Source organism: Colletotrichum godetiae (genome assembly GCF_030913485.1).
Source record: "Colletotrichum godetiae strain CBS 193.32 chromosome Unknown BDP55scaffold_113, whole genome shotgun sequence".
NCBI lineage: Eukaryota > Fungi > Ascomycota > Sordariomycetes > Glomerellales > Glomerellaceae > Colletotrichum > Colletotrichum godetiae.
Genome location: NW_026851361.1, coordinates 1 through 16778, shown reverse-complemented (window position 1 = coordinate 16778; position 16778 = coordinate 1). Strand labels below are relative to the sequence as shown.

General features: G+C 52.9%; 4 protein-coding genes across 4 annotated transcripts; 2 read left to right on the top strand and 2 right to left on the bottom strand.

Annotated features, from left to right (window-relative positions):
* Positions 1–54: 54 nt before the first annotated feature.
* On the bottom strand, positions 55–3435 carry BDP55DRAFT_687493 (uncharacterized protein). Its single transcript, XM_060576577.1, has 3 exons — positions 2883–3435; positions 1339–2831; positions 55–1287 (listed from the first exon to the last, which is right to left on the bottom strand). The coding sequence occupies exons 1-3, from the start codon at positions 3401–3403 to the stop codon at positions 323–325; spliced, it is 2979 nt and encodes a 992-aa protein (XP_060421672.1). The 5' UTR covers positions 3404–3435; the 3' UTR covers positions 55–322.
* Positions 3436–5412: 1977 nt separating this feature from the next.
* Positions 5413–7426, bottom strand: BDP55DRAFT_735328 (major facilitator superfamily transporter; the record flags this gene model as incomplete). Its single annotated transcript, XM_060580305.1, has 3 exons — positions 5413–6205; positions 6266–6679; positions 6750–7426. The coding sequence occupies 3 exons, from the start codon at positions 7424–7426 to the stop codon at positions 5413–5415; spliced, it is 1884 nt and encodes a 627-aa protein (XP_060421671.1).
* Positions 7427–10504: 3078 nt separating this feature from the next.
* Positions 10505–13565, top strand: BDP55DRAFT_55030 (uncharacterized protein). Its single transcript, XM_060569010.1, has 3 exons — positions 10505–10906; positions 10965–13139; positions 13201–13565. The coding sequence occupies exons 1-3, from the start codon at positions 10616–10618 to the stop codon at positions 13396–13398; spliced, it is 2664 nt and encodes an 887-aa protein (XP_060421670.1). The 5' UTR covers positions 10505–10615; the 3' UTR covers positions 13399–13565.
* Positions 13566–15816: 2251 nt separating this feature from the next.
* Positions 15817–16743, top strand: BDP55DRAFT_639206 (uncharacterized protein; the record flags this gene model as incomplete). The annotated part of the gene is made up of 3 exons (XM_060573213.1): positions 15817–16341; positions 16399–16546; positions 16601–16743. Coding segments are annotated over 3 exons (816 nt in total), but the record flags the coding sequence as incomplete, so codon positions are not given.
* Between the last annotated feature and the right edge of the window lie 35 nt (positions 16744–16778).

Here is a 16778-nt window from a genome sequence, read left to right as displayed (position 1 = left end):
AGAAGAAGCTGCGAATATCGCCAGATAGTGGAGAGTATAAATCCAACGGACTGGGCACAAACATATTTAAATTCACCACGCAGCCATTGAATGGCTATGCCGACGTCGTATGTATTGAATCAACATTCGTGGATAGGACGGAAACCCATCGTGCAGTTTTGACGGCCGTCGCCATGCTACTTTCCATCGCTGAACACGCTGTCGTGCGCCAACGTTCTCCTAGTTCTCTCTTCTCCAAGAGGCGACTAATGCTTCACGGCGAAAAGGTAAAAAACCCCTCGAGAGATATCAGACGTTTGCCGCTCTAAGTGTCCCTTGCCGACTAGGCAATGTACACCGGTAACCGACTGCCTAGCAACTCGCTCTTGGACACATTCTGTACGTCCTTGTGGTGGAAGTCGTGGAGCATGAGCCAACAAATCATACGGAACACCAACGTGCACCAGATATCCTCGTGCTCTACGTCTAGGTTCGGGTCCAGCAGGTTGACTACTTCGCCGTCATCTTCCATGTTCAGTAGCTTCTCTTCCAGCAGCGGCGCCTGTTCTTCGCCCCATACCAGTTGTTGCCCTTGGTTCTTCACCTTCCTCCGCACGATGTCAAAGTACACCTCCATCAACTTCATCTCCCTTTCCTCTGGGCTCGCCGCGTCGATGGCTTCGAAGCGATCTATCCTGCTTCTTCCCGTGGCTTGGTTGTCCTGGGCGGCGTCCTGCGACACCTCCTGCGATGGTACCTTCTGAACCCCCTGTTCTGACTTTTCATTAAAACCACAGAGCACCGCTTGAATGTGGTTGCGGAGAACGTCTTTAACATGCGCTTGTCTCGCGCCGTTAGCGCATGAGGGCTTTCCCTGCTCAACCTCCGTCTTTGGCGGCGCTGGCTTCTCTGGGGCTATTTGGGCGAGCGTGGAGTTCGTTGTGTGAGTCTTTTTGATTTGGAGGCGCTCCTTCTTCATTCCAGTCAGAATCTCGTCCATGTCGTCAAGGGCGCTGTGCAAGGCATCCATGAGCAGGAGGCTTAACCAGTTACCCTGTTCGACAGTATGGCTCAGCTTGTCGATCTCGTCTTGCAGCACTTCTGTGTGCCGCCAGATAACCTTAACCACACCGCTGTTGGCTTTTTCGCCAAACTGTCGTTGCATCTGAAGAGCAAAAGCGTTGAGCAATTTAGTGAGAGAAAAGTTCTTCTTATCCCACTGGAAGAGAGTCGGGTTGGGAAGCTGGCGAAAGGCGCTCTTTTCGATGTGGAGTGTCCGCGCAAGCATTCCGACAATCTCAAAGGCGAATAAAAGATTATTAGCAAGGTTCTGTAGATGAAGCGAGTGAGGCGACTTACTGGGGAACACATGTGTGACCCTCGCTGTCCTCGTCTTGGCTGTGAAGTAGTTGACAGTCTTTGTGTTGCAGCCGATTAGAACCAGCGCTTCTCCTATCTCGTTCATGCTGGAAAAGTTCAACGTCGACAAGTCCCTGGATTCCTCGTTGGGGAACTTAAGTCGGCGCATGTCTATCTCAGACCGGTAGATAGTCGGGACGAAGCCGAAGGAGAGTTCCTTGACCTCGTCGATCGGGATGACCCTGTTGCTCTCAAAGCGATTGCGGCCATGGACTTGGAAGGTGAATACGATGCCTAGATCGCTGACCTTTAAGCTTGTGACAGTTAGACCATTGCCTTCTCCGCGGTATATGTCGTTAGTCCGGTCAAACTCGACCCAATAGACGTTAAGCACGGCCAGTAACTCGACGATATGACACCACGTTGTGACGGCATAGGGCTTCTTGAAGTTGGGGGGTATCGCGTCCCAGCTCCTGAGCTTCCTCTGCACGGCCACGGCAAGAGTATAGCGTTGGTTAACCTGGTCCAGCACCGAGTCGATATCCTCCGGCGGCGCAGTTGGGGCGGCGACTTTCGGGGGTTGCGCCGGCTTGGCCTTCTGTTCGTACTGAAGTCTCTGCCATGCCCTCGAGTCGTGTTCCATCCTTTGTAGGGTAGAGAGAAGCGCGATCCAGGAGGCTTGCTCGTTGTCGGCGTGACGCGCCGATTGCTTCTGATCCTTGCCGGCGATTCCCTTGTAACGTACCGTTTCGTTCCACAAACTTGACATGGTCTGGTTCAAACTGGCCTGGCTGCCATTGATGAAAAAGATGGGCGAGCCTTTGACGGGCCCGCGGTTATTTCCAGGCGGGCACAGGAATATGACAGGGGCTTCGAATAGGATCTCAAATCGGAGTTCTCTTGGCCGCGCGACTCTGCTTATTGTTGTTGCCCACATCCCCATGGTGGCCTCAGTCGGGCGTCGAGCGGTGTATACCTTCGTGGCCGTTGCCTTCATGAACTTGTAGTGGCTGGGGTTTGATATATCCCTGGGGTATACTGGGATAGCGATGTTCGAGAGTATTGAGACATCTGATAGGCTGACGCCGGAAAAGACGGACCAGGCGTTTGATGCTGCCACGGAGCCCTTGATCGAAAAGTCGATGACGCCTTCCCGTGCCTTCCGATATGGGAGGGACTCATCGAGAGCGGCCTGGAATTCGAAAGAAGGAATGGGCGGATGCGATCTGGCAAGATTTGAAGGCTGCAACGTAGATTCCGGCTGCGGCCTCTGTGTTCCTACCGAGTAGAAGGACTGATCATCAGACCGATCGTCGAGCAACGCTGAGATAGCGCTCCGAGCCTCGCTAGGCCTTCGTGGCTCGATGTGGCTCAAAGCATCAAATGTATCTTCCAGATTTTCTAGCCGTCGGGAGATGTCGGTTGTTTGCTGGAGATTCATGATCTTGGCAGCAAGCTCATCCTGCGTCTTGACGGCCCGCCAGTCGGAGTCGCTGAAGGCGTCAGTCTGGATCGAGGGTCCCCCAGTCTGCTTCGACACTTACCACTGTAGAATGTTGAGCAACAGCAACGTAGTATTCTTGAAGCCTTTGAGCCTATCTAGCATAGCTACAAAATCGCCTTCCTTGCGAACCCACTGCATTCGCAGCTTGATACCGTTTATCCCAGCCAGGTTCATCGGCGACACAGAGCGCTCCAGCTCCGAGAAGATAAGAACCCCATTTGTGAAGACGGTGATAAGGTCGTCGATCGGGACGAGCGACGTTCTACTCCTGGAGGCAACGCCCAAGTTCTCCAGCAAGCCGTGAAGCGACGATAAAATGATGCGCGAACTAATGACTTCGGTGTGGACCGAGACGGCGATTTTAGGCGTATCCTTCACTGCGGACATGTACGGCCCCAAGATCTCGATCACCTTGCCGGCCGCGGCGAGGATGCCGACGATTGATGAGGCGATGCTCAAAGGGTCAGCCATCCTGCTATTCGCAGTTGGAGAATGATAGCGAAGAGGACAGGTTCCAGTAGGGCACGAGAATGAGGAGGAATGTGCTTGAAGGAAGTTCATCAGAATGGGAGATCAGGCTGCGAGGAGATGCGCAAGTGATTTGGTAGGGCGAGAAGAAACGACTGGGGGCCAGCCGTCTTGTCCAAAGAGGGGTTGCTGTCATGCAGCTGTCTTTCATGACACAGCCCTGCTGCTAATCTTAGTGGATCTGCGGCCAGCTGTGCCGGAATATCAGGAGATGCGGGAAGTAGGATTCTAAGAACAAGTCGAGTGGGTTTTGGGCAAACCCGGCAGTAACGATCCCTTGTCATCAAAGCATTCTCTATTTGCTTAGTTATTGCAAGGTATCAACGAAGCCCAGCTTGCCCAACGTGCGTACACGATTCTCAGTCAACGACATTCATGTGTCTGGGACACCAGCCCCAGGAGAAACCCGGGGAGAAATCCTCCGCCCAGGACGCCTTACTTTCGTCAAGCAGACCACATGTTATCCAAAATAGGCTCCCGGAAGGCAACGTTATCAACGCCTATATACGACGTCGGGTCGTGACTTGGGCTAGTCTCCCTGTTGGTTGCGACGCAGCCCGGTCAGATGGCAGGCCTTCAGAGACCCAGCTGTAAGACAACGTGCATCCCCAAAGGTGCCCCAACAGCCAACTCCGGCTTATTCCCAGCCGGATTAGACGGGAAGTTCTGTGCGAATTCCCTGACCTATGCGCACAGAGTTGGTTGAAAGCTGGTGAATGGTAGGAACATAGCACAACCCCACGTAGCTCGGAGACAACAGGCCCACCTTACACGCATGGATAAGCCGATGAGATAGATGGCTAGGGATATCATCGGCTATAGAACCACGCAGAAGTGCGGCAAGATACAGTTGTTATGACCCGTACGGAACCATGACAGCTGAACGACCCGCCGGGCGTTGGGTGGCCAAGAATAGGACATTTATACTGTAGGATCACGGGGACGACAGGGACGGAAGAACTATGTATACATCACATGAGGATAAGGTAAGAGATTAGATCCGTACTTACGCGAGGAATATATGGGCCTGGTCTTTGACACACAGATTTCATATGAACAAGGGACGGGCTCTATTAGGATTAGAAACGTTGATAGATAAATTGAGTCTCTAGAACTTGTACATAATATGACTAGAGCTTCGCTCAAGGTCAGACTTCTATAGCTCTTTAGCAATCAACTCTGTAAATATGCATGTATATTCAGCTTACCTTCACCGAAGTATAAATAAATACCTTATCAGATTTATGACTGATCGCTATAGTCCTTAAATACATGGCCTGTTCAGCATGCCTAGTTACCCCTTTTAGCATCTCTATTGCTGATCTCTTCTGTCAGTCCCCAACTTCTGTCAGCAGAACCTACTGTTGTATAGCTTACCGTAACGGGTCTCTGACGGTAATTGGAAGATGAAGAGACACATGTGTGGATGTATGGATAGATGGAAGGAGGCCTGAAACAGACTAGTGCAAGCCATGAGTATAGTGTATACTGCCTAACTGTTCTATACATACACCTGTCCAGTAACGTGCACTAGCACGCTCCTATCTGATAGACGAAGTTATCCTCAACTTACCCTGCTTGTCCCCCTCGCGCATCTATTGCAACCTGAGACCGGGTCATCTGGCCGCACCTGATCCAGGTAGTGGCAAAGGAGAATATCGAGATATAGGCTGCCTGCGATACGCCACGGGACCGGGAGGGGAGGGCACCAAGGGCACGAGGAAAGGCTGAAGGAGCTCGCCAAAGATCTGCGACCGTGGGAGACAATTTCTAAAAGATAAAGTATTACTTTTAAGACGATGCTATGGATGTAGCTAGCTTTAATGATCTCCGCTTCTCGACAGCTTCTATAGGGAAGGGCTCAATGGCCCCATGCGTCTCCTGCTGCGACTTTCCAAACGCCGTATATGCTACATGAGATCCTTTTCGGAGGACTAAGGGGGGGTATACTGTCCTCGTCTAATTCCAGTCGCGACGAACACATCATACATCAAACGCTCCTCCTTTTCGATGTCATGGCAAGAGGATGATGGACCTCTCTCTCAGACACTCTTCTCGATATCTCGAGGCCCAGTCTGCTCCTCACTCGCCAACACGCCTGTCGACTTCTCACCGTAACCACCCGCAGCCACAGCAGCAGCGGTAGCAGCCTCTCTCTCCTTCTTCCTCTCCAGACGCGCGAGCTGCTTAGCCCGCTTACTCTCATTCTTCTCTTGGTCCTCCCTCATCTGCCTAATAACAGGGCTCTTTGCGCGAATCTTTTCGCCGTACCGCCAAAAGATGATGGGAATCGGGATGAGCGCGAGCTCCAGCAGGCCGCAGAGCGTGCCGGCCCACTGGGGCGACATGGCTTTATACATGGACGTGCCCGCGAGCGGCAGCGTGCCGCCAAACATGCTCCGCATGACGGCGTTACCGGCCAGTGCGGAGGCGGCGTAGATGCCGTACGCGCCGGCGAGGTAGTTTGAACCGTAGATGAAGGAGATGGTGTTGCCCGCGCCAAAGGGGATGCCGAAGGCGATGGGGATGGCCCAGTGAATCGTGGCGGGGAGGCAGGTCCAGGAGAAGACGAGCTGGCCTATGGGCGTGAGGACGGCGCCGATGGTCATTACGCGGGCGGTGGCTTCGGGCGGGACGCGGCCTGTGATGGGGTCCTTTGGGTGGGCGTTGATGATGCGCCGGAAGATGGGCTCGCTGATGATGGCGAGGATGGTGCCGATGCCGATGCCGACGAAGGCGAGGCCTGAGACGCCTGGGCCCCAGCCGCGGTATTGGGAGAAGACGATTGGGTAGGCGACGAAGCAGAGGTAGAGGATACCGTAGATGAGTGAGATCCTGGCACGTTCTATTAGTTCTCTAGCCTTGGGCAGTGTGTGGATGCGTCAGAAGTCTTACCAGAGGTTGAAGAACCACAGAATGGGCTCTGTGAGACTGAGAACGAAGGGACGGCTGAGGTTTAGCTTGATGAGGTGAATCTTGGAGACCTTCTCGTCGTAGCGGCACCACCAGCGCGGGTCATCCGTCTCTTTGCGGATACGAGCCGCCTTGCGCTGGAGAATAGTGGGCGCGTAAGTCTCACGAAGGGTGAACATGAGTGCGATGCCTACACCGGCGATGATGAGGACGATCCAGTTGGTCCATCGCCAGCCTAGATACTGGTATACAAAGCCACCGATAATCGGCCCAGTGACCGGTCCGTTCAAGGGGGCAATGGAGTAAAAGGACATGGCGAGGGCGCGGTACTCCTCGTCTGAGATATCCACCACTGTTCCTGGGCTGTTGGCAATTAAGGCAGCCCCGAATAATGCGCTGGGCCACGATGTCAGACAATTTCAATATTCGAGAGAGAAGATAAAGACTAAAGTAGAGGAAGGCTTACCCAAAGAAGCGAACGACAATCAATGTCGTCAAGGATTTTGCAAGTGCGCAGGGAATGATTAGCAGAGATGATACGGTGAAGCATCCGAGATAGACATATTGCCGGCCATACAACTCGCTCATCGGGGCAACGATCAGACTGCCGGCAGCCAAGCCGAGAAGGTACGTAGTTACACCAAGTGTCGCAATAACCTTGCTCGAATGATACTCCTCAACCAGGCCAGGGATAGACGCCGTGTAACTCGTGCTGTACAGCACGACGACCCAGGTAGAGAATGAGACGACAAAGATGGTCCAGCCGCGGTACCAGAGGGGCCAATTCTTTGGATTCTCCGGGTCGTCTGGCTCAAAGACGACCTCGTAGTCCGGAGGCCTTGACGCGGTGCTGCCGATACTCGTGCCGGTGCGCGTGTAGGTGATGGGCTCCCGGGCAACGTGCTCCGCCTCGGTCTCAAGATCGGGCGTCAGGGCGTGCTCGAGGGGCTCGAGGGGGTCGGTGTCGGTGGACGAGTGGGACGAGGCCCGGCTCCGGCTGTGGTGGCTGTGCCGAGACTCGACTTCCTTGAGCGGGCGGAGTGGCGGAGAGTCTTGGCCGGAGCTGGTTGAGGTTGCGGTCGCCGTGTCGGTGGCGGCGGTCCCCGCGTGGGACTCGGTCCCGAAGTCATGTATGGCGGACATGTTCGATTGATCCCAATGGTTTGCCGAGGATTTGTGATTCAAGGCCAGTGTGGACAGCGCCTGGCTCGATGTTTGACCTCCCTCCGCGCAAAGACTGGTCGAGATGTTCCTGGGATTTGCGGCTCTGGGGGAATGGAACAGGGAAAGTAAACCAGGAAACGGCGCGCCGAGCCTCGGGACAAGAGATTCTTAACTGTACTAGTTGTATCTCTGACCTAAGGTGTAACAGACTCCCGTCACGGCTAGCCCCAGTCGACAAAGCGGATATACTATGTAAATGAGTCAACGGGAGATTTGCAAGAGGGGCGGGCCCAAAGAAATCCTTCAACAAGAGACGGAACAAGCAGATAGGATTCCAAGAGCGAGACAGAAGAGTTTTACAAACCAACAATTTCTCAAACGTCCCACGCCCACGCCCACGCCCCCGGCAGCGCAACGCCGCCGTCAAGGGGGCGACGAGTGGGAAAGGGGACCGACCTGGTGCTGGGTCCATGGAATGGGTGGTGGGCGGCAACCCGCATCCGATCCACCGGCGCGAAAAGGGTGCTGGTGGGGTGCGCGGTGTGGGTATTCTCAAGGCACGCAATCGGAGCAGGATTGGGAAAGGGAACAACCTGATGAGGACTAGAACTGGGTGATCGACCTCAAAGGCCGACGGGGATAACGGCGGAGCTAGGGTCGCATCGCCTCGGGCTAGAGTGGCCGCCGTGTAGGATCGAAGTGACGAAGAAGGCCGACGATTTGTGTGCGTTGCCTCATCTCGAGACTTGGAGGTATTGTGGTATCGAGACTGAGACACGCAGCTTCTCTTGGATTAGAGTCTGGAACTGCTTCTCCCCCGCTTCATGCCCATCCCCAGCTTCTCCTCCGCATTCGAGAGCCTTGCAGTCGTAGAAGCGGAAAACATTGCCAAATCCCGCGTTTCCTCTTATCAATGGAACCCCATCGTTTTCTGGTGAGATGAGTCGATGATTGGGAGGTGTGGAGTCCAGCCGAGGTCCGCTTCGGTTTGCCCCACTCCCATTGTCCCATGAGAATACCCAAGGTAAGCACTGCTGAGGCGGGTGAGAACATAAGTCATGTCTAATAGGTAGCGCCATTGCGTGCGAGACAATGCCGCTCACGTCTCCGATAGGGTGACTTGTAGCCTTCCTACAACCAAGTAGTGTAGATGAAGTCATTTCTCGTCTTGGCAGCTCCGACAATGATCTTCGCGGCTTTGCCCATGACCTTGTCGAGACTTTTCCAGAACGTTTGGCGGAATCGAGAATACCACCGCGAAGGTTTGCGGGTTGGCCAGCTCCGCGTGGCTTTCCATGGCAGTGGGACCTGTCAGGCGTTGTCTCGACTGCTCCGTGTCGCGAAAGTTATTCCCGGCGGATATCCCTGGACGCTAGACACCGTCCGAGCCTTCGGCGGGGCGCTGACCGCAGAAGCTGTAAAAGCAATCATCCCTTGTTTTGGCTTTCGACGAACCACACGAATGCGTGTACGAACACTCCATATTCCGTTCACTCTATACAAGGAGAGATTTCTCATCAAGGTGACCATTGGTGGTAGATGGTGTATGCTGTGCAACTGGGGTTGAACGTTGGAGTGAACACCCCTTCGCAGCGATGGTCCTGTTGCACAACATGCGTCTCAGGCCATGCGGCATTGTCACCGGACTGGAAACGTGTATCAATGCTGGTCAGTATAAAATCTGAGGTGAGACGCAAAAGGATGAACCTGGACGATGAAAAAGTCTGAAAGATAAGCCAAAGTCGGTCGGTATCCGTACCGGTGGTCAGAGCTTTTGGTCAGGGTTCCCAATCCGGTTTTGGCGTGAGGTCGGCGGTTCTCGGCGAAAGCGGGGCTTCGGATGTCTGAGGTCCGCTTTCGGCTCCGATCTCCGGAGATGCAACTACATTCCCTCTTGCTCATTCCGGTATGAATTCGTGAGGCACAGATACTGTTGGAATATCAGGTAGGAAGTAGGAAAGGCAATTGTTGCAGTTAGTATGGCCGTACCTACCTGCTGCCAATCTGGAGGAGTCTACGCGCAATTCCTCCTTTCTCCATATCCCATACACAAATTTCCAATCACAATCATTGGGCTTTGCATCGGCCCGAGAGCTGCTCTACTGATATGCATACAATTAAACACACTCCTACTAATGCTCCCTCTCTAGTTATAGGTGTCAGTGGAGATCTTGACATGTAGTCGAAAGATGGAGGGGCTCGAGCCCGTCTAACTTCGCAGTTGCAGCCTATGTTCATCTTGTTCAGACGGCAGAAACACGGACCACTACGCAGCTGCCAACTGAAAGCGTAAAATCACACCTTTTTAGATGTTATTTCTATGTGAGATAACTTAGATGATATCTCGTGCTGAATGATGTGAACATGGATAAGTATGATGAGTGGAAAAGTGGGACCATGTGACGAGCCGCAAGGTATCAAATGGCTGGTGTCATCACGACAATTGATCAATCTAAAGTACCGACATATTAGCTAAATAGACCCAATCTGGTATTCTTCTAGTCAAATTCAATGCGAGACCAATCTTAAGATTGGGCAGGAGCTCAGACTCGAGAGAGACTCGAGTAGACCGAGCTCGAAAGTCGTCTCAAGACAAGATGAAAGAATATAGCAATTTAACAAAAGAGTTCACCCCCCCGGTGCTGACTTGGGGGCTACATCTCTTGGTGCTCATGCTGGGAATTGAACCTGTGACCTGGCGAAGACGAGCCTGCCGCCGAGAAGCTCGCCCTTAACCATCCCGCCAAACGGCAGTTTGACCTGACCTCACAAGCCTGTGTGGCGCCTGCTGCCGTTGGTGACAGGAATAGAACTGAGGCGACCTATGTGGGCTTCTCACGGCAACATCTGGAAGGTACGGCCATCGCAGTTGAGATAGTTGCTTCCTTCCTTCCAGCGTTTTGCTGGGTGTTTAACTGCCCCACCTTGACGGATCCTAGCCAATGGGCCGAGCTATCGGCGCCTGCCTCAAGAGAAATAACGACAGGGGTTCATGCAAGATCTCAGCCGCCGTGGCTGTGCAGCGTAAGCAGGCAACGACATTCAGCGCGGAAAGAGCACAAAAGTGAGGCGTCCCTTTGCTATTCTCTTTCGCATTTAAGCTCGATATCTTTGCGTCTTTGATATACCTTATGCGCGCCTCATCCAATATCGTAAGAACCTGAAAGGATGGAGCCCGACTTCACGGACCCAAGCCACGAATGGTGGGCTCAGCCATCGGACGGCTGCTTGGTTCCACTGGTGCTTCAGTGCGGCCAACAGCCGGACCTTCTGCCCGAGACTTCAAGATGGTCGCGTCTGGGGAAGTCATCGTCTCGAATCTCACCATTGTTACGCGTCTCGTACTGGGCCGGCTCATCTTTGTTTGTTCCTGGCACAAGAGAGTACAACGTCAGCCTGTTCACACTAGCAGTAACGGCGCTGAAGCTGCTCGTGACTTGGCCGGTTCTGTGCATGCTGGTAAGAGATGTTGCTTGGCACCTTCTGTCACTAGTGTTTGACAGCTCACAAATACAAGGTCTGCTGGGCGGGTAATCTTGGTACGACGACACAGCAGCTTGTCGATGCTCGCAACAAAAAGGACTCACGTTACGATAACGTATGCGTTCTCTCAAGGGAGGGAAGTGGTCAGAAGAGACCGCTCTCAAATCGGCATGCGATAGAGCAGGATGTCATCCTTTCTGGTTCCCTGCAAGAAGCAAGGGCCCCGCCGTTTGAGCAGCAATACACCGACAATATCAGGTTGAGCGGGTCTTTGCCGCCATCAGGGCCGCATGTCGATAACTCGCCGACCTCTCTTCGTCCACGATATCTATGCTTTGTTAAGGACTTTGAACAAGGCATATACGAGACAGTCAAGGTTTCTGACTACCTCGAGCAGCATGGAGATGACGTAGACTTAGAGTTTGTCTTCGTCTCATACACCAGGCTCCAGTTCAGGGTAGCTACTGAGGAGGAGCTCAACAAGCACGACTACCCAGACGAGGCCATTAGGGACGCTAACAAAGAAGTCGCACGACAGGATCGAGAGATATTGGCCAAGTGGGGCATGGATGCTGCGAAAAGGGTGGGGAAGAGGGCATTTTGGCTCGACTTCGAGTGTGTTAGGAACGACGACGGCATCGCACGATCAACGAGCAGCAGTCAGGACGTCTACCGAATTTGCGACATTGTTCGCGCGGCACACTCCATGATCATTGCCATCGGACCACCCGCCAACGATAAGGTCGCCTCAATTCTTGCTGGTTCTGAGCCCCCTGAGTACAGGCGTGAGAACGTCACGCCATGGCTGCGACAGTGGGGATCGCGCCTATGGACGCTGCCGGAGCTTCTACTTTGCCCAGCAGAATATCGTATACGACTCTATGTCCTCGGATACCCTGCGGAACCCAAAGAACTGGCGAAACGCAACTTCGCTGAGCGGGCGTGGGACGATGCTGAGGCTGTGAAGGAACTTGTGGATCATTTCGAAGGATCCGCGATTCTTACCGACCTCCGACTCATCGAAGCTGCGCTCGCTTGTTTCTCGAGGCGTCAGACGGATCAGTTCAACAAGGGAGACATCGCGTATGCAACAATGGGTCTCTTCCCCAACCGTCATCGACCTCCAGTGAACAAAGAAGACTCCGGGTTCCAAGCCTTTGCCAAGCTCTCCATTGCTAATGACAGCGGAGCCTTTCTCAGCAGGTTGATATCTCTCTCTCCGCCAGATGGGGCTCCATGGCACCAGGTAGAGGATACCTGGGGTGCCCGGCTCAGCGAGATCTTCCCAAGCGTCAGCATATCAGGCGTGGTCGGCGCTGACACAGTCATGCTGGACAAGGTATACGGTGCGACAATTCATTGGGACAACCTCGAGCCAGAGCCTTATTTCGATCGGGGCTTCGGGATGCGTTATCTCGTCTTCGTTGGCTTCTCATACGGCGCATGTTTCTCCGTCCCAATGGCGTTCTCTCTCTTCACAGGCATTGCCAATATCGTGCTCTCGGACTTTATGCGATTATCGATATGGCAGGTCTATATGTGGCTCCTGCCTCTTGCCGTGGTTTTTGCTTTATTGTTCCCAATAGTGTTGATCTCAACGCGAGGCAGAGTCAAACAGCCAGCCAAGTCCCGGCTCATCGGCATAGAGGGCATTGTCGACTCTGCGAGCATTGAGAAGCACCTTTGGGGGTTTAATCATGGCAATCTCACCGCTACGAATCCGCAGCACTACACTGATGAAGCTGACCTCCGAGCTCGTTCAGCGTCAAGCCAGTCCTCCGGACCTTCTGTTGGAAGTGGCAGTTTCGCTTTCACCCTGGTGGATACATACTTGATGACGGTCACACATTTTCAATGCCATCTGCCCCCGGTCGCCATCTTCGAATGCGGTTCCGAAGGCGGTCTCCAGCGGACTCTTCTCTGCTCTTACGACGCTCGGACAAACACTTTCCACAGGCAAGCTGTCTTAAGAGTGAATCGTCGGGGGGTCGAGCAGCTGCACCGGATTGATCGGATTCGGCTATCACTGGCACCCCACCCTCGACACAACGAGCAGACCCCTAGCACCATACACGATATGCCGTCAACATCTTTCCCTAGTGACGATCTAGAACCCACACGAGTGCAGAACAGCGCTGCTAAGACTACGAGTCTTGTCAATGGTTCCCGCACATGGAAGGTGGAGTTTCTATTCTTCGCACTATGCCTTGTAAGTTAATGATTCTGGCCTCAGATCAATGTGTGAATGATCAGTTTCTCATCAGTCGCAGGCCGGATGGAGCACACTTGGCCCATCTTCCACTAAGGCATCCATCTTTCATGTGTCTTTCCTCCTGGGCCAACTGCCAGGCTTCATCCTGCTGCAGTATTTGCCACTTAGCCATGTCACCATCTGCACTTTTGCAGCGAACAGTACTTACTCAGGAGTCTTCATTTCTCTCCTCCCCAAGTCAGAAGCTAATTCTTGAACAGTTCTGACTAGCATTGCGCGAAGCGGGGGGCTGTTTCACGGTACCGCCGTGCTGCTTTCTATTATTCACGGTGTTCTCAAAGGTTGCCTCGCGGTGACGCTCGTCAAGTACATGATATCATGGTACCCCATCAAGGAGTTGCCGCTGCGCTTCCTCTTCTGGAACGTCGCATTTGCGGGGCTGATAAGCTTGCTTGGGTCACTGCCAGAGATCACCTTCCATAATATTTCCTTGACTCTCGATATCGGCGGTATCGTCTTCTTCGCCAACATCGTTTTGCTTTATTCCACCATACAGGCCGGCTTCTCAAATATACTTGGAGGACCGAAGGATGTCACTTGGCTCCTTCCGCATCAAAAGCTCTACTACTCACGACATGCGGCAGCCGATTCTTTGCATACCAAAGCAGCGGGGGCCGTGTGGTGGAACCACCAGGTTTGTTAGAAGTCTTCCTCTTCCATGGCTTTCAGATTCTGATTTCTTTGACAGCAATCGCTCTCCAACGTTCTGCAGTTGTTTCTGGTATTTTCCATCGCCCTGGCAATGTCCTTTACCTCTCAAAGTGTTATCCACGAAGACTCTATCAGCGGAGCGGGTGCCGTCTGCATCGCCATCTGCGCTGGCCTTTTGATCTACAGAATACCATCGATGCTCTGTAAGTCAAACTTTAATTCCCAATGACATGTCCTCTATATTTCGTTCTCCCTGCAATCCCGCGATCTTTTGAGTGCCAAGCGTCAATCGAACGTCCAGGCTTTGGCAATAATCGCTTGAAGAAGACAACGTCTGCGTAGCTGATTACTGACTTCATCAACCAGTTGTTGTCATGGTTTCAGTTGCGACGACTTCAGGACTCTTCAGTGTCATTACCGTTTCTGGCTTCGGCTTTCTCGGAGCTATCCCTTTCCAGATGCTTGGACGGATCAACGAATTCGCACTACCTCGTAAGCAGCCCCTGGTTCACTGATCTTTGAGGAATACTCGGCTAACACTCCAGAAAGTCCTTTGGGCCTTTTTGATTCGAAAATCGACAACGTGGCCCGGAGCTCTGGGATCAGTGTCCTTGTCATGGATAGGCTGGGCAGCCGGTCAGATAATCATGGACTATACTGACAATATCTCGACTTTTGCAGCTCAACTACCTCTGCTTATTGGACAGATGATCTTGTGGGCTCTATTATGGGTTATGTGTGGGCGTGAGAACAGGATCAGATTGCCTGAGCAGACGCGGGGAATCTTTGCGACAGCGGATGGAGACATTGAAGATCAAGACGATGAGCGGAGAGGGGACAGTTAGGAGTTGGCATTGGATACGTGCAAAGAATACCCTCATAGCTTTTCGACTATTGACAGTCTTCTTTGTATCCTTATGCCACGGTCCTATCCGAATAGTCCGGGCTTCGGCGAGGATTCGAGCTTCCCTCAAGATGAGGAGGACCGGTTGGCCAGGCAAGATGGCAGATACTTCATGTTCCAAGTGATCTGCGCCAGCAGTCTGAAAAGCCTCTAGACTGGTATCATGCCGTTTTTGAGCTCCATTTCGGGAGTTCTATAGGAAACGTGCCGTCGGCCACCTCTCAGAAATGGACAAGCCACAAAATCCAGCTAATCAGACGAGGCCGGCTATCTGCCCCCAAAACTGTCTCAAAATGCCACCTGCCGAAAAGATAGCGAGCTAAGCGTCGGGCTGTAACTTTCTGATGAGCCTGGATCCCGCTGCTCAAGATTTTCACCACTTTCTACGATGCCGTTGATGCATTCTCAGTCATGCGAGTGTGACTAAGTAGTCGCCATCGCTCTAGTACGCTCTTTCCAAGCGATGACTTCCCTGAGTAGCCTGGTCAGCCTCAACAGACAGGTTGAAGAGAAATTCAAGACTTTTAGATAGAAAGGATACGGTATTACGAGATGCGAATGACGACCGGATTGACAAGACACAAGACATCCGCTTTTACCTGAAGCTCAATTTTTGTGCTTGATGCTTCCCAATGGAACCCTGCATATAATCTAGACCTTACCCCCCATTGCCGGTCTCTCCTTGTGGGCGCTTGTTTCACACGCGGGCAACACCGTCGCCGGTTTCGTCGTCCGCTCCGCTCCCGCCCCCAATATAGATTCAAGACACGGCTGATGTTGACTTTCCACTTTTGCATGTTTTCGATGCGGCTGAAGATCAGGGGGAATGCGCGATACTAAATGCTTTGAGAGATGAAGACGGTCTTTTGAGTATCGTATTCCCCCATGACCAGTGCACGTCTAACAGATGAAGGGCAGGTATAAAGTCCCAGTAGAATATTCGAACCTTTGATGTGCATCGTTTAATACTATTCTATCGACAGGTATGAACAGATCAAGCTCACTCCTTGCTATAACAATCACGCCTCATAGCCGTTCCGCCACCCTGCCAACTTCATCATGACTTCCACATCGAAAGCGTGGGACCACTCGGTCGACGAAAGAATCGGACACATCGCCAAAGGCCTTCACAACAACCCCAAATTCAGCCAAAAGGAAGTCCCAGGTCTCCAAGCTCTCCTCGATGACTACATCAACGACGACGTAGACGTTGACTACGTCCAATTCCTCCGTAGGCTGCTCCAGGTCTTCAAGGACTCGAAAACCGATGGGGCATTCTCCAATATTCTCCACAAGCACACTGACGATGAGCAAAAGCGCATCAAGAGGTTCCTCGTCGGAGATGATCCCAAGAAGATCAGCGACGGCTTCCATATGGGACCGAGTCTGGGGTGCCGGGAGGAGTTGGCGAGACTGCATGAGGCGGACTGCGTTATCCAGGTTGGTGCGCAGGGTATCAAGAAGCTCAAACAGCCTTTTCGTGCGCTTGCTGTTAAGGAAAGGGCGCTTCTCCATAACACGTTGAGCAAGATGGAGAACTTCATCGAGGGTAACAAAGACGAGCTGCGGGGAGCTGGTATCGTAGTAAGCCTTCGCTGGAATCATTCGTTTCGACACACGACTTTACTAACCAGTCATTAGGTGTACTACAAGACGGAGTTCCAGAACTGGGGTTTGACTGTTAAGAACGTCCCGGCACTCACCTGTGTGCCGAAGACGTCTCAGGAGGTCCAGCTTATTGTGAAGTATGCAAAGGCCCACAACATGGGCGTGCGATGCTCAGGTTTCCGTAAGTCTCAGCATGTCCCTGCCCGCTCGCTCAATATCTGATTACCGCAATCAGGTCACTCGTGGTCTCCAGTCTTTGCAGAGAACGGCTACGTTCTCATTTCCCTCCTCGGCCTTCACGAGGTCACCAAGCTGCCCAACATCACGGCTCTCCCACTCCCAGAGCCCGCAGCCAACGACCTCCAAACAATCAGCATGGTCTCCGAAAAGCCCCTTGAGAACGGGAACTACCT